The 27,680-nt window shown below is 42.1% G+C and overlaps 1 protein-coding gene across 8 annotated transcripts in view; it reads right to left on the bottom strand.

Moving 5' to 3' along the window:
- LOC126470071 (F-box/LRR-repeat protein 2) overlaps window positions 1-27,680 on the bottom strand; it is a 269,884-nt gene that overhangs the window by 11,772 nt on the left and 230,432 nt on the right. For all 8 annotated transcript variants that reach the window (XM_050097579.1, XM_050097580.1, XM_050097581.1 and 5 more), the window contains 4 exons: window positions 14,282-14,439; window positions 13,321-13,460; window positions 5,321-5,512; window positions 900-1,001 (listed from right to left, as the gene is read on the bottom strand). In XM_050097579.1, coding sequence (XP_049953536.1) covers window positions 900-1,001; window positions 5,321-5,512; window positions 13,321-13,460; window positions 14,282-14,439 — 592 coding nt within the window. The remainder of the gene's footprint in view (window positions 1-899; window positions 1,002-5,320; window positions 5,513-13,320; window positions 13,461-14,281; window positions 14,440-27,680) is intronic.

The following is a 27,680-nucleotide window of genomic DNA, read 5'->3' on the forward strand; positions in this document are numbered from 1 at the left end:
AATGGGATTCCACATACACTACCACCCTCCCTTTAAGCAGTTTGGTTTAGTTACAATAAGTAAAACCTCTACACATTTTTAGTTGTTAACTACACATCAAGAAGTACTAGAGTACAAACTGTATACATCAATTAATTCAGTTAAAATAAACTGTTGTATATTAAAAAGCATCTAAGTAAAAAAAGCTATTAAACATCACTAAATTCCATATGAATAGTTTGTAACAAATAATTTTACTAGCAGCTTAAAGCTATTTCCTGGACAAAGACACAAATCCAGCATCAAGCCTTTCAAGAGCAATGCTCTTGCCAGCAGACACATTCATGTGTGACACACAATCTGCCTTTGCAGCTTTACTTCTGGCAGTATCTCTCTCTTACTTTCTGAGATTCACAGAAGTTCTCCTTTGTACAATTCAGGACTAATGCTCCTGGAAGAAATGATACTGCAGAGCAATGGCTTAACCACAGCCAAGGGAGTTGTTTTCAGAATAAATCTTTCACTCTGAAGTGGAATGCATGCTGTGTTCAGAGTGAAAGATCCATTCTGGAAACAATCTCCTAGGCTGTGACTAAGCCACTTCTCCACAGTATCATTTCTTCCAGGAGTGCTGATCCCACAATGTAAGCAGGAGAAGAGAGAGATACGGGTGGAAGTTAAGCTGTGAAGGCAGGTTGTGAGACAACTGACTGGCTCAGTGGGTATCGACACTGCCTGTGAAAGGCATGATTTCAGGGTTGAATAATTGTCTGGCACACAGCTTTAACATGCCAGGAAGTTTCAAAACAACACACAATCTTGTGTAGAGTGCAGGCATCTTTTTGTAAATCATTTCAATTGTTCTGAAAATTGCTAGTGGATGTTTGCATAATATTTTTGAATGTGTAGATCTTTCTTACAAGTTTCTCCAAACGGGGACAGCCCATCGCTAGATGTATAAGCGTAGCATCAGTAATAAGAACACATTCTTCTAAATCCATCTTCTCCAACATACGGCAGCTCTAGAGGGGAAAAAAAGATAATTATTAATGACCTATTGCTGAGGTGTTATGAATACAATTGTACAGTGCTGTACCTAATGTGGACATCTCGAATACTTGTTGATTGTTCTGGACATTGAAATAAGGTTTTTCAATTAATGCTAGCCTCAAAAGGGCTCAGTGATTTCTTGTGTGCATATTAATCACAGTTTCTGGGTGAAGAGACTATAGGTACAAGAATCATTTGAAAGGAGTGTTGACCTAATTTTAATAGATGTCTAAGGCTATAGAAAATATTACCACAATCATATAACACTAATGTTTGTAATTAACCTTTTGATCAACAAGGATGACATCTGTGATAAATCTGATCTTTAGGAAATTATCAATGCACAACTAATTTATTTCCATTGCTTTCTGCTTTACTCACAGACCCATTACACAGTCTTTACATAAATATACAGGATGAATTGCAGGCAGCTTCCACTCTCTCATTTCCTTTGATTAATGGTTATTTTTGGAAAATGTCTAACTATGAACATTAATATATGTTAAATTATTTTACTCTTACATTTGAGATCTTTCAGTTTCCTCTAAGTAATCATAAATTAATACAGTGCCCATACCTTTAAAACTGACAGAGGTTTTGTAGTTCCACAATTAGGGAGTACAGCTGTTTTAAATATTTTCTCATGTTTGTTTCTATTGGCTGTGCTAAGAGCTGCATCTCCTGAAAGTAGGCACTGCTCAACCCATCTGTCTCTTCACTACTTTAATATTTCTCTTATTGGTAATTTTTTACTTCATTGTATTTTTATATTCTGTATGAAGGAGTATTAAAACATACTGAAATAGTGTATGAAAATAAAATATAATTATCATAAAATATCCTGTATCATATTCACTGTCAACTTTTGATAAGAAAAATACATTTAAAGAATTAATGAGATCTAGCCCATTCCATCATTGCAAATTTTATAATTTTGCAGAAATTCTTTAACTATTGTGCCAATAATGACTGGGGTAGTCACTATCTGACATTTAAAAAAATCTATGTTAAAGCTGCTATTTGTTAAATGTGTCTTAAAATTATCTCTAGTAAAAACATTCCAAAGGTAAAATAGTCCCCTATTCGGGTATCTGTGCAAGGACAGCTCAGAATAAAAAGAAATCTGTCATTCTGTGGGTCGGAGCATGTTAAATCCCACAAGAAAACTGATAGGTTAATGTGAGATGTAATGAGAATTAAGTGTGGCAGAAGGATGAACAGGAATGCAGATAAGATGCTATGAACAACATACTGAAGGCAATATCACAGCAATGACAGAGACAAAGCCAACACCCAGCACAGTAGTACAAGTTCACAAACCTACTAGGTCTGACAAGGATGAAGAGATTGAAAGAATATATGCTGAGATAAAAGAAATTATTTAGATGGTTAACAGAAACTGTAACATTGCAAAGTGAAGTTGCACATACTATTTTTATACTCCTCTTAAATGTTCCATATACCCAAAACAGCCAAAATTCCATTTATATAATATTTTACAAAAACTTATTATTCATGGTATAGTTTCCAGTATGCTGAGACTAGTGGCAAATTTAGTTTTGTTTGAAATCTTGCTAGTTGCAAGAAATTGGTAACTTTAATGTTGAATGCTAGCATGCAAACGTGCATGTATGTCATTGTACAGGAGCCAGATGTCAGTTTGTGGGATGGAGTTCCATGCCTGTTGCACTTGGTCAGTCAATACAGGGACAGTTAATGCTGTTTGTGGATGATGCCAGAGTTTTTTTTTTTTCCGATGATGTCCCATATGTGCTCCATTGGAGACAGATCTGGTGATTGAGTAGGCCAAGGCAAAACATTTCAACACTTTGTGGAGTATTTTGAATTACATGTGGGTATTGAATTACATGTGGGTGTTGGAAAACACTCCCTGGAATGCTGTTCATGAATGGCAGCCCAACAGGTCCAATCACCAGATCAATGTACAAATTTACAGTCTGGGTGTGTGGCATAAACAAGAGTGCTCCTGTTGTCATATGAAATTGCAACACAGTCCATAGCTCCAAATGTAGGTCCAGTGTGTCTAGCACACAGACAGGTTGGTTGCAGACCCTCAACTGGCCTCCAGCAAACCAACACACAGCCATCATGGAGCCAGAACCAGTTTTCATCAGAAAACACAACAGAGCTCCAGCCTACCTTCCAGTGAGCCGTCACTTGACACCACTGAAATCGCAAATGGCATTGGTTTGGGGTCACTGGAATGTACACTACAGGACGTCTGGCTCAAAGCCCTCCTTGAACCAACTGATTTGTAAACAATTTGTTGTGCCACTGGGCTACCAACTACTGCTCAGATTGCCGTTGCAGATCCAGTATGATGCACCAGATCCATATGCCAAACATGATGGTATTCCATCTTGGTAGTACCATGTGGCCATCCATTGCCCTGTCTTCTAGTGACCACACATTCTTATGACCATCGCTGCCAGCAATCTTGTACAGTGGTTACATTCCTGCCAAGCCTTTCTGCAGTATTACAGAAAGAACATCCAGCTTCTTGTAGCCCTATTACACAATCTCAATCAAACACAGTGAGCATCTTTGTCACCTTAAAGGTATTCTTGACTAGCATCAATTCTCCATATACAATCTAAAAGGTAACTAAAACTCATGATCATTACAGTGTGTAGTTAAAGCCAACCTGATTTGCATCTTCACAGTAGCCCTTTTTAGCACCACTCTTGTACAACTGCCACAAAATCTGAATAAACATCATCTTTCAAATGTAGGAACATGTCTACCAACTTTCGTTTGTTGCACAACTCCTTCTCGATGTTGTGATCTCTCTCTCTCTCTCTCTCTCTCTCTCTCTCTCTCTCTCTCTCTCTCTCTCTCTCTCTCTCCCCCCCCCCCTCCCCCAAAAATCAGTGTAACTAACTCAAAAATACCCTACTTGCAGATATAAAATAGATTTCTAAAATCTTGTGTGAGCAGAAAAGTAATTTATAAACTGACGGAGAAATATGCTGTACAGTGTCTCCATTTTTTCAGAAGGGTTCTGGTGACCCAATGTTGTGGTACTGAAGCACATGCACAATGTTTGTGCACCTAAAATCTGGTTTGAGGTATAAAATTAGTTTTACATTATTTCAATTTCACGTAAAATTTTACTGGCCCATGAAGTTCTTTTCATATGAATGACATGTCCTGTTTTGGCAGAGAAAAGATGGGAACAAGAAGAAACATGCTCCTGTTTAAAAGACTCTGATCGGAAAGTAGCACACCAGCTGCCTCGTTCTACCTTCCTCAGCACCTTTAAAAATTTTGGCTTGGAAACATACTCGCTCTTTTCTATGCTAAGAGAGGAGGAGACAATGGCAGTGGGAAAGAGACAGAAAATTAATAAATACTGGAAGATAGCAGACAGCGGTTGTCATATAGGAAGTGCAAAAGAGACGATGGAAGCGTGAGAGAAAAAGGGGGACACAGTGACAGTGGAACATAGTTGACAGTGAGAGGACAGTGCTAGGAAGAGAGCGAAGGAGACAGTACCAGTGGAATATGGATAAAGAGAAGGAGAAAGTGGAAGTGGGAGAGTGCCAGTGATAATGAAAGACAGAGGCTATGACAATGACAACAAGGAAAAGAGAGAGAGAGAGAACAGCAGTGGGAAGGACTGAATGAGATAGTAGCAGGAGGACAGAGCAAGAGGGAGACAGTCACAGTGAGAGGAGACAGTAATAGTAGGATAGAATGAAGAAACTGTGGCTGTGAGACAGGTGACAGGGACAGTTAGAGAGACATAAAGAGATAATGACTGTGAGTTGGGCTGAATGAGTGAGAATGGGAAAATGGGAGTAGAGGGGTATGAGTGACTTACAGCGATAAAGTAGTGGGTGTGAGCAAGTTATAGTTAGGTGAGTTGCATATTAAAAAAGACTGTGAATATGTGCATTATGTACACAAGCTAAAATTTTTAAAAGCACTAACGAAGGTAGAACAGGGCAGCTGGTACCACACTTTCCAGTCAGGGTCTTTTGAAAAGGAGCATATTTGCCTTTTTTGTGCTCTGATAAGATCATTTTTCTGGATATGTGAGTGTTTCATCACAATATATGTTCCTATACTGTTACAAAATCTCTCTCAGCATAGTGACTGTTTGTCTTATCTAGTTGAGTTTTTGTTCTGTGGATTACTCACTACAAAATTTAACATCAATCACTCACTGTTTTTTTTCTGAAACCCTGTCTCTCTTCTCTGCATTTTATTATTGTTTTTATTTCTTTTTTCTAAAATTAAAAATAAGCTTTATCAAGCTGTAACTTACCCTTGCCAAGGCTTGAAATCCAGCATCAGTGAACTGTGAACAGCTGGATACTTCAAGCGTACTGAGTTGAGGGCACTGTGTTGCCAAGACAACAAGAGATGCATCTGTTAAATGAGAACATCCTGACAAACACACATAGTGCAGTTTGGGACAGTTTTCTGCTAACTGCACTACTGCTTCATCTTGCAGATTCTGTAATAAGAAAATGTCAAAAATTCAGTGAACTTTGTTTCCAGTGTAATAAATGAACACATTTTGAATTATTACACTTGCTATCAAATTCACATCATAAACTTTTCTTTTATTGTGTCAGGTTAACTCAAATAGTGTGTGGGATAATTTAGGTCATGGAGAACAGAGGTTGTATTGCTGATATATAGACTTCAGGTGGTACATAAAATGACAGTTTTTTAGTTAAGTCAGAATGTAATACGCAACTAACTCCTAGGTGCCAAAATTTCACTTAGGTAAGCACTGGCATGCAGAATTGTAGACTTAAATTTTACATTAAATATTCAAACAGGGAGAAATAGAAGTGAACTTACTGGACAAATACAAATAGAGAAAATTGTACTATTGGAAGGAATGAGGGAGGGAGGGAGGGGCTCTTACAAACACTAACTGTATTACTTCAGGTGCAATATTTTTTAAAAGAGTCATCAAAAATGGTGTGTATTGGTTGTGGTGGAGTAGTATCAGGTGGTGTGGGTTGAGGGTGAGGAGGTGGGAGGCAGGGAGACTAACTGGAGGTGAGTGGCTAGCAGCACACAGGGAGGCAGCTGGTTTGCTGGCTAGGAAAGTGGGAGGGAGGAGTTGCAGATATATGGGCTTGGCATGTAATGCAGAATTGTAGGGTCATGTGTGTGTGTGTGTGTGTGTGTGTGTGTGGTCTCAAGACTCACAAATAGTGACATCCCTATCAAACAAGCAGTGAACATGCTACTTTAAAAACTGAAATACAATGTATGTATGTATGTATGTATGCATGGAGCTTCAAATAAACTTGAATTAACAAGTCAGAAAAAATAACATGTTTGCATTATGTTTTTATTTAATTTAGTGTGTACTATGACCTTAAATATTATTCTATTAGGTTTTGGGATTTCAGCCGAATCATGTTGACTTCTTTCCACAATACTTCAGCTGGTACCTGTCCAGCCATCTTCAGGTGAGTGTCTGCCACTGGAGACTGCAAGTTCATGACATTGGCTTTATAGCAAAAATTGGCGGGAAAATGCAGGCGCATTGGCGGCCACACAGGAGTGTCCTCTATTGAAATCCACACCCCCTGCAAATACTGTTCCACTTGTGGTGCGCAGGCACATGCATAAAGATCCAACTACATGTCTCTCCTCTCTCGGAATGCGTGCTCGCATCACTAAGAACGAATGTCAGATGTAGTCACACATCTCATTACGAATAAAATGTTTTCTCTCAGAAGAAGTTAAAGAGATCACTGGGCCCCATGCCTTGTTCAGTTGGAAGCCACCAACACAATTCATAAGATTTTGTGCTAGAAGTATTTCCACAGATTCTTTAATTACAGGATCCTAAAAGGATCTCACCAGTGCCAAGATTTTTGTGGTAAAATAATCAATAGTGTGTCCTTTGGTAATACAGTGCTCAGCTACGGTTGACACACTGGTGTGAAAGGCAAGTGTGGTACTGATGTTCAATGCACCTTTCATTGAAATTCATTCGTCTGACCTATGTAAGTTTTGCCATTAAAGCACACTCCTGTTAGGGTCGCCAATGCTATAGAGGCAACACTGTGAACTAGCAGTCTCCAGTGATAGACACTCACCTGAAGCTGACTGAACAGCTGCCAGATGAAATATTGTGGCAAGAAGTCAACATGATCTGGCTGCAATCCTAAAACCTCATAGAATATTCAGTATGCTGAGAAAACTTCAAGAATCACACCACAAAGGTTTTGCAAAAATTCTGCAACAGAAGTATGAAAATAACCTTTATCTTTGCAAATGTTTGAATATCCTACTAAAGGAGTAGATCACAATTTTTTCTTATAGACTAATCCTTGTTCAAAAGCTACATGACACATTTAATCATTTGCATCACTGATTTTAAATCACAAAACACTTCTTTTATTGCTAACAGAGTAGTAACTTTCCAAAGAATACAAAAACAACAGCACATGGGTTAAAGCTTACTCTTATTGGAATGTGTATCAACATGCATGTAATTATATTCATTCCTTGTGAAAAGTAAATAAAAAGATTCAAACACAAAACATGGAGGTATTTTGGTCATGAATGACACGTTTATGTTGCTTCCTTAAATTTGAAGAACAATGGCAAAATATTATAATGTATCTATAACAACATCTGTCTTTCATATGCAGTACTTGTAACATTGTATTCGAGTCCTGGCTGAGTAATCCATGTTCTTTTAGCATTAGGTGAATGGCATATGCCTGAACAGTTTTCCCTGCAAGTTACTTTCTGTTTCATGGCACTACAATATTATTCTGTATGGCACAGGTGAAATCTGTATTGCATATGTACAGAGAAATTCATTTTAAAATCAGAAATTGAAAGATGTGTCAATCCAAAGGTAGGCAGAAACTGTATGACTAATTAAATAGCAAAGCATAATAAAGTCCAGATAACACCTGATGACAGAAGGGGCGGGGGCGGGGGCGGGGGCGGGGGCGGGGGCGGGGGCGGGGGCGGGGGCGGGGGCGGGGGCGGGGGCGGGGGCGGGGGCGGGGGCGGGGGCGGGGGCGGGGGCGGGGGCGGGGGCGAGGGCGAGGGCGAGGGCGAGGGCGAGGGCGAGGGCGAGGGCGAGGGCGAGGGCGAGGGCGAGGGCGAGGGCGAGGGCGAGGGCGAGGGCGAGGGCGAGGGCGAGGGCGAGGGCGAGGGCGAGGGCGAGGGCGAGGGCGAGGGCGAGGGCGAGGGCGAGGGCGAGGGCGAGGGCGAGGGCGAGGGCGAGGGCGAGGGCGAGGGCGAGGGCGAGGGCGAGGGCGAGGGCGAGGGCGAGGGCGAGGGCGAGGGCGAGGGCGAGGGCGAGGGCGAGGGCGAGGGCGAGGGCGAGGGCGAGGGCGAGGGCGAGGGCGAGGGCGAGGGCGAGGGCGAGGGCGAGGGCGAGGGCGAGGGCGAGGGCGAGGGCGAGGGCGAGGGCGAGGGCGAGGGCGAGGGCGAGGGCGAGGGCGAGGGCGAGGGCGAGGGCGAGGGCGAGGGCGAGGGCGAGGGCGAGGGCGAGGGCGAGGGCGAGGGCGAGGGCGAGGGCGAGGGCGAGGGCGAGGGCGAGGGCGAGGGCGAGGGCGAGGGCGAGGGCGAGGGCGAGGGCGAGGGCGAGGGCGAGGGCGAGGGCGAGGGCGAGGGCGAGGGCGAGGGCGAGGGCGAGGGCGAGGGCGAGGGCGAGGGCGAGGGCGAGGGCGAGGGCGAGGGCGAGGGCGAGGGCGAGGGCGAGGGCGAGGGCGAGGGCGAGGGCGAGGGCGAGGGCGAGGGCGAGGGCGAGGGCGAGGGCGAGGGGGGAGCGGGAGGGGGGAGCGGGAGGGGGGAGGGAGAGGGGGAGCGGGAGGGGGGAGGGAGAGGGGGAGCGGGAGGGGGGAGCGGGAGGGGGGAGGGAGAGGGGGAGCGAGAGGGGGAGCGAGAGGGGGAGCGAGAGGGGGAGCGAGAGGGGGAGCGAGAGGGGGAGGGAGAGGGGGAGGGAGAGGGGGAGGGAGAGGGGGAGGGAGAGGGGGAGGGAGAGGGGGAGGGAGAGGGGGAGGGAGAGGGGGAGGGAGAGGGGGAGGGAGAGGGGGAGGGAGAGGGGGAGGGAGAGGGGGAGGGAGAGGGGGAGGGAGAGGGGGAGGGAGAGGGGGAGGGAGAGGGGGAGGGAGAGGGGGAGGGAGAGGGGGAGGGAGAGGGGGAGGGAGAGGGGGAGGGAGAGGGGGAGGGAGAGGGGGTGGGAGAGGGGGTGGGAGAGGGGGTGGGAGAGGGGGTGGGAGAGGGGGTGGGAGAGGGGGTGGGAGAGGGGGTGGGAGAGGGGGTGGGAGAGGGGGTGGGAGAGGGAGAGGGAGAGGGAGAGGGAGAGGGAGAGGGAGAGGGAGAGGGAGAGGGAGAGGGAGAGGGAGAGGGAGAGGGGGAGGGGGAGGGGGAGGGGGAGGGGGAGGGGGAGGGGGAGTGGGAGGGGGAGGGGGAGGGGGAGGGGGAGGGGGAGGGGGAGGGGGAGGGGGAGGGGGAGGGGGAGGGGGAGGGGGACGGGGACGGGGACGGGGAGGGGGAGGGGGAGGGGGAGGGGGAGGGGGAGGGAGAGAAGAGCAATGAAAGAAGAATGTGAAAAGTAAGAGGTTCCTGTTAACTGAAATAGCAAGTTAAGAGCAAATCATGTATTCACAAAATACTTGAAAGTAACGAATTTTAGCAAATTACGTTGTTTGGAAGACATTGTGCCCCCCTGATGTACTATAAACAAATGCTTCAAATTCTGAAAGGAAGAAGACTGAAATGAAAGTATTCCACATATCTAGTCGAAATCTTAAGGCAAGTTTCTGTAAGTTATTGCTAACTATAAATTTGCCAGCAAAGAGTGTTAAATTAGACTGGAGGATGAAGCGTGCAACCATTTTGCAGTGTTGATTCAATGAAAAGAATGCTGTCCCGTTCCATGAAGTGATGAGGAGCTATCTAGAACTAAAGAAACTGCAGTTTCAGTTATCAAATAGTGGTAGTTATTTGTCTCCCACTCTCGGATGTACAAGATCTGAGAAATTAGTTCCAGATGTATGATCAGATCTAGGTATCCAATGGACACAATATTTCAGCAGCTGACCTCATTAGGTGAGCCTATTAACTAATTGCTAACAGATGGTTACAAGTCTTTACATACATATGCCCTTTCATTTGCCTCTCATGATGGCTGAATACCAGGGAGCATATTCAATGCTCCACACAAGGTTTGTGTTCATCTGCACATCCAACAGTGCCACAACGAGTAACCACTGGAGCTCCAGCTGCTCAAGGAATCTGTCACTGTTGCTGGGTACATCTTTGTACCTTTTAATTAAAAAGCAAAAAGAGTTATTCGGGATGATAAAAGCTCTGTGGCTGCTCATCAGCAGTCAGTTCATCAGCACAGAACATGATGCCAAAACACTGTGCCGGTGGACACAAATATCCAGCTATATACCCATGAACTAATACGAGCTCTATGCCGGTAGAAACTGAAAACAAATTCTTGATCTGTCATTCAAATATTTCATTTTAATCACAACAGTATATTCTTTTTTCTGATTACATCTTTCTTACCATGAATGACTTGCACAATTATTTTTAAGGTTTCTGTAGTTTGTAAATAATAGAGCCCCAAAATAATAATCTTGTATCATACAACAGCTCTACAAAACTCTGGAATATAATTTTTAAATAGTTCTTAAAATTTCTGCAATTTGAAACAACTAACATTTGGTGGAGGGAGAACTTGTCAGACACACAAAAGGTGGTATTTCAGACAGAGGTTTTCAAAAGTCCATAAATACTTGGCCAGGCACTTAGTCACTCTACAGTTGACACTCTTAAATCAAGCACATTCCAGACATATTGCAATAAAATGCATGTAACAAGTACTGATGATCCGTACACCAATACTGTACACTGTCTGTTTTGATGGAACAAAGTTTTGATGCTGAGGTTCCTCATAACCAGAACAAGCTTTAATAAAACAGTTGACCTCCAATGACCCTCATGAACTAATGAAATGGTGCTTGTAACCTTGAGCATGTTTGAACACTGTAGCGAGCTCCACTCTATTGGCAACATTCAAAAAGAAATGAGCAAGAGGCTGTTAAATGAAAACTTCTGAAGGGATTGTAATGGTATTGCTAACAGAAGAAGGTGGTTCTATAATAGTGCTGTGCCCCTAACTGGCTAATAAAGGAACATGGACACACACTCAGATGACAAGAGACTGAGGACGTGCACGTGTCAACAGTGTACTACACGGAGTAGCACTGAAATGGAAAATGGAGAGCAAAGGTATGTAGTGTGGTGTCACCGCCAGACACCACACTTGCTAGGTGGTAGCTTTAAATCGGCCGCGGTCCATTAGTACATGTCGGACCCGCATGTCGCCACTGTCAGTGATCGCAGACCGAGCGCCACCACACGGCAGGTCTCGAGAGACTTACTAGCACTCGCCCCAGTTGTACGGACGACTTAGCTAGCGATGCAACACTGACGAAGCCTCGTTTATTTGCAGAGAAGATAGTTAGAATAGCCTTCAGCTAAGTCAATGGCTACGACCTAGCAAGGCGCCATAGCAATTGATAGTTATCGTATGAAGCATGTCTCATCAAGAACGATGTATACGAATGATGGATTAAAGTTAAGTATTCCAGCAGCTACGTACTTTTCTTTATAGCATTCATTACGTATCCTGTTTCAGACCTCACGCCATCGTGCGTGAGCTTATAGCGTGCATTTCGGCCTTCCCTAGCTATATAACAAAGAGTGTGTTTGCTTACAGCAGAAGGAGTGCAGGGAACAGCAATTCATCAAAGAATGGCAAGCGTACAGAGAACACCGAATATCTGTTGCAATTCACTCAACAATCCTACCTCTGTGGCAATGGCTGGCACTAACTCTCCGGTCTTCAATGATAAGGACATCCATCTGCTGGACAACGGTATCATTAATACAGTGAGATGTTCAGGACTGTGCATCATCAGCCAATGACATCTGCCATTCCTTGAGTCACTTGTGCCACACCTTGACCCTTGCAACAAGTATGCAGTTTTGTTCCTACAATTGTGTCCTCCTTTGATTAATTTCTGTTCCTGGCACTCCTTCAGCTAACACAAAATGCACTACATTCCTTTGCTCTTCTTTTGTAGCCTCTATTTCACCATTTTCAGCACTACTGAGTGAAGTGTACAGTTAAATGTTTGCACATGCTCACTCTGTTATAAGGTGGGTGTGGGCCAGTGTCCCTCTACTCTTCTGCAGTAAGCATCTTTGAAACCCATTGTGCACACAACCTGTGATCTCCTATTCAATTGCTCATGATTTCATGAACAACTTTTTTCAGGACACCATTTGTGCAGATCATCACTGGTCACACATCAATCAGAATGAATATGCTCTTCAAGTTTTTGCACTAGTTCATCAGTCACTATGAATGGGTGTCCACTTCTCGCATCATCACGAATTTCCGGTCTTCTGAAAGTGAAATTCCATACCCATTTTATCACATGTTGCTGTGACGTAAACTCCCCTCTATACACTGACAAGATCTCCCCACAAGTCACACTGCCACTCGGGCCCTTGGCATTCAAGTAGCATATCAAGGTATGGTATGTAGTGTGTAGAGTGTTACCACTCATTCATTTTAGTGCGTGCAACCATACACAAGAGTGGTGCCAAAAGTGAAAAATTCAATTCCCTGGTAACCTTAGTTTCCGGATATCCTTTGTAGATGGTTACAGTAACTGTGAGAGGAGTGTCAAGTCAAGTCAACAACACCTAACTCTGACTACATTCATTGTTTGCGAATTGCCAAGTCCCTGGCTCCTCATATTATTCAGAAGGGAATGAGAAATGAAAAAAAAAATAATAGTAAGTTTTCTTTTTATTTCATGGTTTTACTACCATATGTAGTGCTCTGTACAGTTTAGCTACACCTCTAGATAGAAAACAATTAATATCAATGACAAACAAAGTAAAAATTTTATAAAGTGTTGTCTTGAACAGGAAGAACATCTGATGTGACTGCTTGAATACTGAAGAATGTTATAAGCTCTTTGCATATAGTTGCTTGTGTATTTCTGGGTTCTTTTCGAAATTCTAGATACAGTTTAAATCTCTTACAAGAGACAGAAACAAAATTATCTCTAGTCACAATCACCTACAGCTGTGATCAGGAAATGCTTTCAGTTCTACATAATTCTGTTTTCTACTACAGTTTAAAAATTTACATTAATTACAAAAGAATAAGGATTAACTTTACTAGATGAAAATAATAACATGGTTAAATCCAGTTAACACCTGCAATAAACATACCGTGCAACCAAAAAGGTTGATGACCTCAAGATTACGACAATGACTGGCGAGGCATGCAACTGCTTTGTCTGTCATGAGAAGGCAGCCCTTTGACACAAAGCTACGAAGGTGCGGGCATCCACGTGCCAGAGCTTCCACACCTGATAAACATATGTGTACATTAAGAACATCACTTTATCCATGCATTACCTTTCTGAGAACTTTTTTCCTTCAACATCTATTTTATATGAATCAGAAAACCACTACTGACATGCAATACAAGTTAAAATGGCCATTGAAAACATGAGAAAATTTATCACTACTACTCACATTGCACCTCTCTGACAACTAATATGAATGGATTTTCAGAGAAGGAAAAATAAATAGATAATGAGTCTGTCTCACTAATTGATACCAGATTTCATGTATTAAGCATTGATAATGCTCAAATTTTATTTTTCTTTGCTTCTCTTATCTATTAAAAAAACTAATCAAGTGTGAACAACTTATTCAAAAATAATTTTGCCAATGAACCTACCCTGAAAAAAACAATAAGATTATGATCCTGGAATTTACCATGAACCCTAATTCGAAACTTAAAAGACAAAACAGTTACATTATTAACTTAAAGTATGAAATAAAATGTGGATGTAAGCATGTGTAAATTTCAGTCAATAAAATCAAGTTACAAGTGCAACTCATTCATTGAATAATTAATTACATTTAAGGCATGTACAGACAGCAGAGAAAAAGTTCTAATAATCTGTAGAATGGAGATGGATGGAGGTTTACAGGAAAGTAATAGCAGTAAGAAAGATTTGATTGCCATTGTTATGTAGTCCATCACACAACATAACAAAACGTGTGCAATATTACAGTAATTCACCATGCTTAGTATTAGTTAAAGCTCATGGTGAGAGATGATCAATGCATATAATGTAACAATCTTTAAAATTATTTTCCTTGTATTCAACACACATACCATTTTCTGAAATCTGCTCACACCATGATATATTTATGTGAGTAAGGTTGCGACAACCTTCAGCAAGGCTTTTGAGTGATTCATCTGTAATATTTGCACAGGAACTCAAATCGAGGCGCTGGAGCTTTCCACAGTTTCTACTCAAAGAAAAGCAAGTGCTGCAGACAAACAAGAAGAAATCTGCATTAGTCCTAGTACTTGAAAGGATGCGGTTATCACTGTCATCATCTCAGTTTATATATAATGAATAATTGATACACTATTTCAATTTTTTATTCATATAAAAAAAAGGTAGTGAAGATGCAATTTTCTACTGCTGAATCAGTTAATGCTAAAGTTACATACAATATACAGCTACTGAACTCCTGGGCACTGTGTCTCATTCTGCAACTTAACCAAAAACCTAAATTTACATTCATGCATGCAAGCATTGATTTTAACTTATATTATTGACATAATTTTCCACCTTAGGTAACTCTAAATACAAAAATTTCAAGTAAACACTCATTACTCTTCTTTTACTTCAAATAATTTGTAATTAGTCCTTCTCTGGGAACATGAATATTGCCTGCAGCTTGTTTATCTTGGCTGTTTTCAGGTAAACTCATGGTCGTGACAATCCAACTTCATCAAATGGCAAATAGAGTAACGAAATTAGAACGTGTTCTGAGCACCAATAATAACTGGTTTTCAGCAAACACATACATTATTTTCTTAAGAATGAAATGTCATGCTCATTGGTCATACAGGAAACCTTCCAGCCTCCCAAAACCTCATACCACTTGTCTGGTTCATGTTCACTGACAGTGTCTCCATGATCTGGACCCAGGGCCAAGGCATCCTATCCTCATTCATCCATAAACTCAACACCTTCTCTTCTCTCCGCTTAATCTGGTCTTCCTCAGCCCAACGGGCCACCTTCCTGGATGTAGACCTTCACCACTCTGATGGCTGCATCCATTCTTCTGTCCATATCAAGCCCACTAACCACCAACAATACATGCATTTTGACAGCTGTCACCCCCTCCATACCAAAAAACTGCTCTTATTTAGCCTGGTCACCTATTGAAGGTGTATTTGCAGTGACAAGAATTCCCTAGCCCAGTACACTACCTGTCTCGCATAGGCCTCCACAAATTGGTACTACCCCCCAAAACCTAGCCTGCAAACAGATTTCCCACACCATATCCTCACACACCCTAATCCAGCCACCACTCTGAAGAACTTCACCAGATCTTCGACTATCTATCATCACCCTGGAAATGAGGGGACAGCCTACCCATAATCCTTCCCATCCCTTCTGAAGTGGTATTCCACTTCCTACCTAACCTACATAACATCAGGATCCATCCCTATACCACTCTCATTACCAATTCCTCGTCACTGGGGTGATATCCCTGTGGAAGACATAGGTGCAAGTCCTGCCTGATTCACTCGCCCGGCCCATGCTACAGTAGTCCTGTCACAAGCTTACCCTATCTACTCAGAGGTAGGGGCACCTGTGAAAGTGGCCATGTCATATACCATCTCTGCTGCCATTTCTGCAGAGTGGCCATGACGACCAACCAGCTGTCCACCAGAAGGAATGGCCGCCAAAAAGCTGTGGCCAAGGACCGAGTTGATCACCCAGTGGCAAAACATGTTGTTGAGCACAATATGTCTGAGTTCATGAGCTGCTTCACAACTCATGCTATCTGAAGCCTCCCCTCCAGCACCAACTTTCCTGAACTACATAAATATAAGTTATCTTTGCAACACATCTTTCACTCCCATAATTCTCCTGGCCTCAATCTCTAGTAATCCATTACATCTACACTCTCTAACCAACAGTTGCCTTTTCTCTATCCTGTCACCCCCCTCCTAATCCATGCCTCCACATCAACAATATTGTGTGTCACATGAACTCTCTGGCTCCAACACCCAAGTGTCACATGCATAGCCAAGGCACGTATTGCCACTTCCTCTCTCTACCGCATTCCTAGCCTGCACATCTGCGGCATCCCTCCAAGCCACCAGTAACTCCTCTGAAACCATCTACCCACCCCACCTGACTCTACCCCTCACCACAGTCCACCTGCTGAACTGCAATACTGGCATTCAATGAGTGGTTTCCTGCATTCTTAAGTTCTTCAACATGCAGATTTAGATTGGTGCTATCCCTTTGTTCTGTAGTTCTGTCAGCACAGATACTATTGTGACAAAAGAAAACAGGACTTTCTAACAATCTATAAGCCCCATAAAGAGTGATAACTAGTATTTTTTGCTCTTTTTTACAAAATCACTGACAAACATTTGCTATACCCATTTGTGAAGCCAGTTTGTTCTTTTACTTGGTTAAAGCCTTAAGTTTTTTTTAGACCCTTTGCAAGGATTTTTGTAAAAATCTTGCATACCACTGATAATGGACTAATGGGCCTATAGTTCTTCATATTTTTACTGTACTCTTTTTGTGGATTACAGGAAGCATTCTGCCAAGGGAAGTGCGTGGTCTCAAACACCAAGAATTCGACAAAAATGTGTTTAAAATACTTATCGCTCATCCCAAAAACAGAGGTATGACCCAGTCAAATGCAAAACTGTGTGTTATACTATGAGAGACATTTGAATGCTCACCTATTCAAAGTCTAAGAGAGGAACTTAGTATTGCCAAATAAACAAAATAAAATATTTTAATTGAATCAACTGTGGGTTACTGGTGAAACATTGTTAATTAACTAAACAAACACTGCTTCAGCCTTGTTATATGAGTCTTACACACAGAGGAAAAGGGGACTAAATTCAACCAGTTAGAAATTTTAGAAATTAAAAAGCAGATGCAGTCATCACCACGCCTATTATTAAATGAGCAAACCCAACTCAATTATTAACCTGTTTTAGATTATATCACTAAAACTTCGGGTCTCAATCCATCAGTAGATAAAAAGTTCTTGTCTGATGCATAACTTTATTCCCAAGTATGTTTAGTCATGTTAGTGTATTGCTGAATTGTGTAATTCCATATGTAATTTATTAAAAAATGGTGACTGAAGTAATTTTACATTAAGCCATGGATCGATACATTAAGAAGTTGAGATGACTATCTTTGGCTTATCATCATGTTTATTTGTGCATTATCATCTTTGGGAATCAGTAATGTACTTGAAAAGGGGCTTATAACCCAAAACCTAGGTTGTGCAGTAGCAATAACAAAATCTGTAAAACAACGCACAAACAGTGTTTGTTCAGTTAAACAAAATATTGATACAACAGGACCAAAAACACATCTATTTATTGCTACATTCCCCCTGCTTAAAAAACTATACTATCTGAACAACAAACTTTTTATTCTGATTGAATAGTGTTGCACAGCTATCCAGTCTTCAAAGTGCAGGTGTGGGATTTCAGCGAACTGGTCAAAGCAAAGTGGAACAGAACAAGGTGCACATCTGACTAAAGCCACTTTTTCACATTCAGTATCACTTTTACACTCAGATAATTCAATATCAAATGTCACAATAATTACATTTTGCGATTTTTTTGTCATAACCAGCTTTTGGCCAAGCATGCCGTAACATAGTTTCACACTTTGGTGCAGAAAATTGATTGTATAGGACACAGTAAGGTCTCATGATGACATGACTACTGTGCAACTTTACTTGTGATGTTTCACATCATAGTCTTACAAAATTAAGTTTGCTTCTGATGTACAGCTTATATTACCTAAAGAAGTACACATCATGAGATTTGACAATATTTTGTTCTCATCAATGTGTTTTTTCTTCCTGTTTACAACATTGTTTCTCACATTGCCTAAGTTCCTCACTCAGACCTTGAAAAGACGATCATTTAGATGTCTCTCATGGTAAGACATGCAGTTTTGCGTGCAAATGGCTCAAGTCCACTGTTTTTGCAATGAACAAATTTTATTGTAAACACGTCTTCGTACGATTCTGAGTATTCCAGGTAATGAAGCATTTCCCTGTCACTAGCTCTTCTACTATTTTAACCATTTGTACTATTATCTCACCATCCCGAAGGGTTTTTCTTATTCCATGTGTGAAATTGTTTTCCCCGCTTGTTCTAGTCTGTTTGTTCTCACTAATCTCCCTTATAACCATCTCATTACTCTTTCTGACATCTTCTCATAAACATTTTGTTTTGCTCCTGCAACATTTTCAGCTGTTCCCGGTATAAATACCTGTTAACACATCATTTCTCACATTTAAGCCTACAGTTTCTTCATTCTCAAAATCCTTAAACCTTTTTGAAAAATGGGGACTTCTGCTGGACGTTCATGTCATTCTCGCATGATATTTCAATGGCGTAACTCACTGTCTTCTTCAGGTTCTACCCGAGAATGGTCCTTGGGCGGATTGAGTCCAGTATTTATGCCTCTATGGTGTTGGGTGCTCCCTAGTCGGTCCACACCGCATCGGGTGTTCCCTCTGCAGTCCGTACCCACCAGACGTGGCTCCCAGGGTCCTCTCTGGTCACTGGTGTTCCCATTGCCATCTGCTCCCGACTCGGTCACTCTCTGGGTTTGCGGTCGCCATCTGTAGTGTCTGGTGCTCTGTATTCTGGCTGTTTCCTTGTTCTCCACTTCTGTTTCTTGCTGGGCACTTTGTAACTGGCCCGCGCCACGTGGAGTGTTTTGTTTGTGGTCGACACCTGCCAGGCCTGGCTCCCATGGTCCCCTCTAGTCGCTGGTGTTCCGACCGCTGTGCGCGCCCGGTGCAGCCATCCTCTGGGGCCATGGCCATCATTTGAGGTCTGTCAATGTGGGGTCAATTTTATGAGCAAATGGAAGAGGTGGCAATGGGCAACCTTGATCACCAGTGGTTGCCAACTTGTTCATGGAAAGATTTGAAGAGGAGGCACTTACATCAGCCACATATCAACCCAAGTGCTTTTTTAGATATGTGGATGATACCAATGTCATTTGGCCCCATGGCAGGGAGAAACTAAATGATTTTCTGGAACATCTAAATTCATGCCACCCAAATATAAAATTCACAATGGAACTGGAAAAGGATGGACCACTCCCACTCCTGGATGTATTAGTCAAGAGGAAGCCTGATGGCACATTTGGGCACAATGTGTACCGCAAACTGACACACACTGACACGTACCTGCAAGCCAACAGCTGCCACCATCAGGCACAGAAAAACGGAGCGCTCAAAATTCTAGTCCACCGAGCACGTACTCTGTCAGATCCAGACAGTTTGGCGATGGAAACAGAACACTTACAGTTGGTGTTCAGCAACAACGGATTCTCATCTAGACACATCCAGAAGGCACTTCGAGCTGCCAGTCAACCACAGGATCCAGAAGCAGAACCAGAATAGCTGAAGAGGGTGGCATACTTGCCATATGCTGGACCGATCTCTGCTAAGATCGGCAGAATTCTCATGAATCATGACATCAAGAGCGTATCTTGCCCATCCACTAAGATTGGAAAAATGTTGGGGAATGTAAAGGTTGACCTGGGTTATGGAAGCAAGTCATTTACAACATATCATGCGAGTGTGGAATGTCATACATCAGCCATGCCAGACCACCATGACTGTGGACATCAGGTATAAAGAACACCAGAGGCACACCAGACTCGGACAAGCAACCAAATCAGCCATAGCAGAACACAGTTTAGAGCTCGGTCACTCGAACTACAAGATTGTCACACAGATACCTAGATACTGGGGCAGTGTCATAAAAAGAGTCCATCAAGATCAAGATCACGGAGAATCTTGTCAACCATGACACTGGATATCAGCTCAGCACAGCCTGGGATCCGGCTCTTGAACTTCTGAAAACTCAATGCAAAACACATCAAGATTTCACAAGAAACAGGAGTGGGGACCAAGGAAATAGCCATGAGACAGAGCACCAGACACTACAGATTTGTCTTGACACTCCCAAAATGACGACCATGACCCTAGAGGACATCGATGTCAGGCCCGGACATCGGCTGGAACACCAACGATCAGAGGGAACCATTGGAGCTGCGCCTGGCGGGTGTGGACTGGAGATGGAACACTTGACGTGGTGCGAACCGATTACAGAGAGCCCAGCAAGAGACAGAAGTGGAAACCAAGGAAACAGCAATGAGACATAACACCAGACATTACAGACCAGTTTTGACAGACCTCAGATGATGACCACGACCACAGAGGATGACCACACCAGGCACAGATGGCAGTCAGAACACTAGCAACCAGAGGGGACCATGGGAGCCAGGCCTGGTGGGCGCGGACTGTAAAGGAAACATTCAGCATGGCACGGACCAGTTACGAAGCGCCCAGCAAGAAACAGAAGTGGACACCAAGGAAACAGCCAGGATACAGGGCACCAGACACTCTAGATGATGATCGCAACCCCATAGAAAGGCCGAGCTGGGTGCGAACAGCAGTGGGAACACCAGTGACCAGAGAGAACCTAGGGAGCCGCGTCTGGTGGGTGTTCTACGTGTTCATAGATATGTTTGCTATGGTTCCAGACACTGGGGGTTCCATTGGAAATCCTTCACTTAGTAAATATAATTCATTAGTGAACTGAAAATAGTTCTGTTCTGTTATTAGAGGGAATTATATTTGGGGATGTTCTCATCTTTTTAGTAAGTTATTTCTGTTGGAAAAGTAACTGTTTATGCATCAGCTATTGATCCAACAGAAGTAGAAAAGGTGCCATAATAATCTCTGCAGATTTTTACACTTAGCGTATAGTGATGAAAGAAACATAATTTGGTGATGACAGACACTACTGACACATCATCTGAATAACAGAAAAAAACTGGAGTATGCAAGAGCAAAAAGATGATACACTAATAAAAAATGTGAAATTATTAACAAAATATCTGCCCATCTCTATTATTTACACACGCAAATTTTGGAAATATCTGTCAAGGCAGACTACTTAAGAATGCAGTTCTAACAATTGATGCTGCACTGATTCTTTGCACAATGCCTGGATAAGGACAATTTCATGAGCAGAAGCTATCTGAAGTCCAGTACGATACACACACACACACAGAGGTGAGAGTAGCTCCTGCAATTTTTTCAGTCTCTCTCTCTCTCTCTCTCTCTCTCTCTCTCTCTCTCTCTCTCTCTCTCTCTCTCTCTCTTTTGCATCCAGATGAGATATTCAAATTAATGCTGGGAAAATGCACAACACTGTTGAGCAATTTGGGAGCAACAGTATTTGCAGTAATGTATCTGTTCTAATGTCTCAATCACAACTGATGAAAAGTACAAGCAGAACTGTGTTCAGCAGCATTTGAAATGCACAAAATATCTCAAGAATAAGAATGCTAACAGCGCAGTGAGACAGCAGTTTATTGGTGAGGCACTAGCATCTTCAACTTGAAAAAGTGGAAATTTTTTTGTCACAAACAACAAATATTTCTAATATAGCATTCCACTTTTCAAGCTCAGCTGTCCTATTATGAACTATCTAGTGAAGTATACTGGAAAGTCGGTTTCTGACAATATTCCTTTAAGACAGTTAACACCTTCTGTTTTTAAATGAAGAAAAAGTGTCACAAATCAGATAAGTAACAGCTAATTATCCAGTGCATTTTATTCTAAATGAAACATCTGATAGTCTTTCTTAACAAAATGGACAATATCACCATTATGTGAAGTTTCATGTTGTTTTCAATTTTCTATCTCAAGTCTATGTTCTCCAAGTTACAACACATGAACTGCATCATGTACGCCATTCACACATTTTGAGAGACATTAAAAGAGATGTAGTCATACTTGAACTAATTTGTATCTTGCATTAAGTAAACATTGGAGGAAAGAAAGGTTTCGTCAGAATACAATATAATATACAAATTACAGGACTTCCTTTGTCACTTGGCCCCATCACTAGATGTGGTACTTGCTTGAAAGCTGCAGTGTTCGTCTGTAATAATTTTCAGGCTGTACACAGACTTTAGATGCCTTGCCAGATGATGCTTTAGTTGTAAGAAAGGCTAAAGAGATAGCATGTAAACAAGAAGTACAAGATGACCATTTCTCTCTGGTAACCTCCTGAGAACACTGTAGGAGCAGTGTTTTGAATAAGAAGCACAGTGAATCATTTTGGCGGGTGTCAAAAATGTGTTTGAAGGTACTGGAAAACGGAAGCTCAACCAAAGTTTAGCCCCAAATGTTGACGTGGAGGGCATGGCAAAGAACAAATTGAAATTTAGATAGATGCAATAGCTCCACTTACTATAATTTCACTTTTTAAATCTCTTTTCTCTCTTCTGTTTTCTATCCTACATGTACTGCATCTAGTACAAATATCTGAAACTGCTAAATTCTTATCAACACTCTATTTTGCTCAACTTTTATTATTCAATTAATAGTTTTCAGACCACTAATGATAACAGTACAATTAGTTTTTGAGGGAATATTTTCTTTGATGTACTATTACCAAAACCACGTGTCCTTCAAAATTTGTACCTGTTAACAACCATTTACTTTATGATTAACATACCTTACTTGAAAGTCCTTATTCTCCTCTTTTGAATAAACATTTTACTTTTTCAAAAACTTGATATTTAAAATGTTATTTCTATTCAAAATTACTGTTTTCCACGACATTCAAATCTTAATATGTAACCCTTTCAAAATTCCAATTTCCTATTTACAAAAATATACACTTTTACAAAAATAACATGTTAGTTGAAAAGATATTCCAATTAGGAAATTTAACTTTCCAGAAAATTCTTGACAAGTTTTGGAATCCCCAGTGTACATTAAAACTTCCTCCTCACAACGTAGTAACTGCCATTTCTGATTAGACAATTAATAACTAAGCCAAATTATTTCATTGTCTAATATGTATACATATTACCTACTTTTTCAGTCTTTTATATTATTATTTAAGATGTGATTAGAGAGAATTTTAACATTTTGTAATTCCCATACTACACACATCTTTATACAGGTGTCGCACACAATACTATAGTCAGCCATGGTTGAGCAGTTAGTTTGTATAGTTACCATGTGTTGGTCAGTTCTCACTCAGAAGTCAATACATAAACTACTTTGACAGGTCCACATCAGTCAGTATGATTCAGTTATCTAGCATTGAAAGAATGGAATTACTGTGTTAATTATCTGTGTTGCCACTTGTAAATTGCTGTTAGACCACTCACAGATTAAGTGAGTTGCTGACGCATGTTGTTACACCTACCAAAGTTACTCCAGATAAACAAATGTGGAGCAAATTTTCTGGCAGGTTATCTCAGTATAATCTATGATGCTGTTTTTACATATATCGTGAATCCATGGATAAATGAGAGTGGCATTAATCTCACTTTATATCCTTTAATCTTGCATCTAGCCACTGAGATGTCTTCATCCAAATGATATTCCTGTGGAGCTGTAGTACTGGTGCCATGGTCATCAGCCAATTTGCTCACAAATGAGATTATGCCGCTTGTCAATTCTTCTACATTAATTTCCAAAGTATGGATACCTTGCCCAATGCAGTGGGCTCTGGGAAGAGCTATTATCTGTATCTCTTTGCTGCTGCTTTTATGGCCTTAAGAGATCCGAGATCTAGTTTGGCTGCATTGTATGTAGATTTTCTGCCATCCCGTGCCTGCAGTCCATTGCCCAGGGCACAGCCATGAGGTCATTCATAGTTGCACTCAAACTGAAGTGCTGCATGCAAAGTAAAAAACTGACAACTTCATAGTTGCACTCAAACTGAAGTGCTGCATGCAAAGTAAAAAACTGACAACCCTTTTCAAACACCTGTTAACCAACAGGTGCTTTAGAGTTAGCACTGGATGTAGAACAAGCAGATCATTCACCTTTTAAAAAAATAGACTTCTTCAAGGATCTGTACTGGCTCCAATACTCTACATTTTTTACACCAAATACAACCAGTAACAAATTTTACTATGCAGTTGATTTAGGGACAGCCACTGAAAACAAAACACTAGAAGAAGGAGACATTGTTCTTTACAGAGACTTAGAAACATTGAATCAATATTATAACATGAAGACTCTGCCAAAATCCATCAAAGACAGAAGTGTAACTTAAATAACTAAATAGCTAACGAATAGTTCAACAACAGATTCTACCAAAAGTGTGCAAGACACAATTTCTACCCTAAATAACTTGTCATTACACTGGGCTAATCACTTACATGAAGCACATGGAAAATACGAGGCAGAAAGTGAACATACGAGTACATATCAATGTATGATAAAGAAGTTTGTTGGGACCTCACAAGGAGCTGATGTATCAACCTTGCACACTGTGGCCTCAGCTATGGTATATTCAGTGGCGGAATATTGCCTCCCTTTACAGCAGTTGAGTGCCCACTTGAATTACTGCACGAAAATCATCACATGAACACTGAAATCCACACCCGCTCCCTGGGTGCACATTATCAGTAATATTCCACCACCAGAACTAAGATGATGGGTGCCATTGTACAGGAACAGATGAACCTACAACGTCGAAACAACCCACAGGACCTACCAATAACAAGATCCTAAATAGCCCTCCACAAACCCATCTTAAATCCTGGAATTACTTATGGCTGAGGTCACTGAACACAGCCTGATGGTTAAAGGAGACTGGCAAAAAAAATGGAATGCCACCAGTGCACAGACATGGCACAGTTGCAGTATGTAGGCTATGTGGAACACAAAATCATATTGTATGAGGGGCACTATGCAACAAACTGGTCTGTGACTTATGAGTCGGAGACCAAACTGTAGAGCACATTGTACATGAATGACCTTTAATGAAGTAAACAGGTCCTTCCAGAACGTTATGGATGTGACTCCTCCTGCATTGAATTGGATGCACTTCTTGAACATCTAGCTTTGATGAAAACTCAAACATGCCATAGCAAATATTGGTCTTATTTATATTGTGCAGTATTGTATTTTATTTTATATAATATTAATTACTCATTAACATTGGTATATAAAATACCTGTATATAATGTATAAAATAAATGTATATAAAATACATGTTTTATATTGCCATACGATAAATAAAAATAAAAAGTCAATGAAGCTAAAGAAAACAAAACTTAGCAGTTTTGTGTACTGTGAATTGGTAACCGTTTAAAACACAAAATAATTATTGTAAGAGAAGATCAATGAGACTGAAAAGCCATCCAAAACAGGTTGACATTCTTACTAGTGTCATCGGCTTTGTGAATACAGACTGACATAGGTATGTGTATTCAGTGATGTGTTTCAATAGTTTTTCATTGCCTGGGTGAATTCTTTTAGAAGGTTTGCATTAAGTGATTTTTATGTATACAGGGTGTACCAAAAAGGATGGCACAAACTTACACAGCTGGAAGTACACGATAATAGAAGCACAAATGCCCCAGTAAACATGGGTCCGCAAATGAGCTGCTTGTCAGATAATGATGACTGTATGGCTCCAACCCGCCACTCACATAATTGTAAACATCGTCCTAGTTTGTACACATTAATTTGAAATTTAGAGTTTACTATTGGATTGTACATCACAATTAGTTCAAATTTCACATATGGGGTACCTATTAAAGGATGTGTTCAAAGTGTTTTCTTTGCATTTGGATGTAGTACTGTGCTCGTCTCTGCAATGAATTTTGAATCTTTTCAAAAATCCCTGGATCATTCCAGAATTCTTGACAAGCATGTACAACACTCTGCTCCACACATTCAGTGAGAAACGTTGCTTATGTGGTGATTCATGAACATCATGTGGGTTTATTTAACACCACAAATTTGTATTATGATAGTTAAACACACCATTACGTGTGAATCCTGCCTCATCTATAAATAAAATGTTACATATGAAACAAGGGTTGACTACAGCCTGCTGTTGCAGCCACCAACAAAACATCACTCTAGGAACAAAGTCAGCATCATTGAGACACTGAATTCGTTGGACATAGTAAGGGTACAATAAACTGTGATGTAAAATTCTCCATACACTACTGTGGCTTAGTACAGGCACTTGTGTGGCAGTTCTTCTCATCGAGGTTCCTGGAGAGCATTGTACTGCTTCCAACACCATATCCCCAACCTCAGGCACAATACAAGCAGGCCTACGTCCTGCTCTGCAATGTGCAAAACCCCTGTGTTCTCTCAGGCCCTGATGGACCCTTGTAAATATATGACTGTCGGGGTGTCTTCGATCAGGATATGTTCCTTGGTACAAGCTTGCAGCCTCCCGTGCATTGCCATTAGCCTTATTGTACATGAAATGCATATCCACATACTCTTCCTTACTGTACGGTTCCATTGTAACTACAACACAACACAGCATACATGGCACTCTTCAGACATGACTGATACCCTTTGAGACTGTCTGCTGTATCCGTCATGTCCATTCTGCGTGTATAGTGTGATTCCAACTCTACCTCTCGGCAATGTTCCGTTGTGCAAACAGCAAACATAGGATGGCCTCAAGTGCGAAGGGGGAAACTGGACGACATTACAAACAATGCTGTTAGTGGTGGCTTGGAACCGTACAGTCATGGTTATTTCGCAAGTGGCTCGTTTGCGGACCTGTGCTTACTGGGACATTTGTGCTTCTATTATCATGTAATTTCAAGCTGTATAAGCTTGCGTCATCCTTTTTGATACACCATGTGTGTGTGTGTGTGTGTGGGGGGGGGGGGGGGGGGGAGGAGCGGAAAGGGGGGGGGAGCGGAAAGGGGGGGAGCGGAAAGGGGGGGGAGCGGAAAGGTGGGGAGCGGAAAGGGGGGGAGCGGAAAGGGGGGGAGCGGAAAGGGGGGGAGCGGAAAGGGGGGGAGCGGAAAGGGGGGGAGCGGAAAGGGGGGGGGCGGAAAGGGGGGGGCGGAAAGGGGGGGCGGAAAGGGGGGGGAGCGGAAAGGGGGGGCGGAAAGGGGGGGCGGAAAGGGGGGGGAGCGGAAAGGGGGGAGCGGAAAGGGGGGGGAGCGGAAAGGGGGGGGGGGAGCGGAAAGGGGGTGGAGCGGAAAGGGGCGGGAGCGGAAAGGGGCGGAGCGGAAAGGGGCGGAGCGGAAAGGGGCGGAGCGGAAAGGGGCGGAGCGGAAAGGGGCGGAGCGGAAAGGGGCGGAGCGGAAAGGGGCGGAGCGGAAAGGGGGGGAGCGGAAAGGGGGGGGGGCATGTATGTGCACCTTATTAGTGTGTCTTCTTCTACCTCTGATATCACAATGATATTACTCAGTTCTGCTTCCAGTCCCAGTAGCTTATCTTCAGCTGGAAGCATCCTCCCATTTATTGTCCCTACACTGATTGGGTACAAACAGTCAAACCTTTACAAATTATGAAATTTTATTTATTTATAGTTTAACCTAACTTCATGTAACAAGTTGCAGCCATAGAAGTAGCTGTGTGTATACTGTGTTATGAATACACTGCCTCAGTCCACTTATTACAACATGCTTTAACCCATATGAAGATACTCACAAGCCTGGAAC

Source organism: Schistocerca serialis, chromosome 3 (genome assembly GCF_023864345.2).
Source record: "Schistocerca serialis cubense isolate TAMUIC-IGC-003099 chromosome 3, iqSchSeri2.2, whole genome shotgun sequence".
Lineage (NCBI taxonomy): Eukaryota > Metazoa > Arthropoda > Insecta > Orthoptera > Acrididae > Schistocerca > Schistocerca serialis.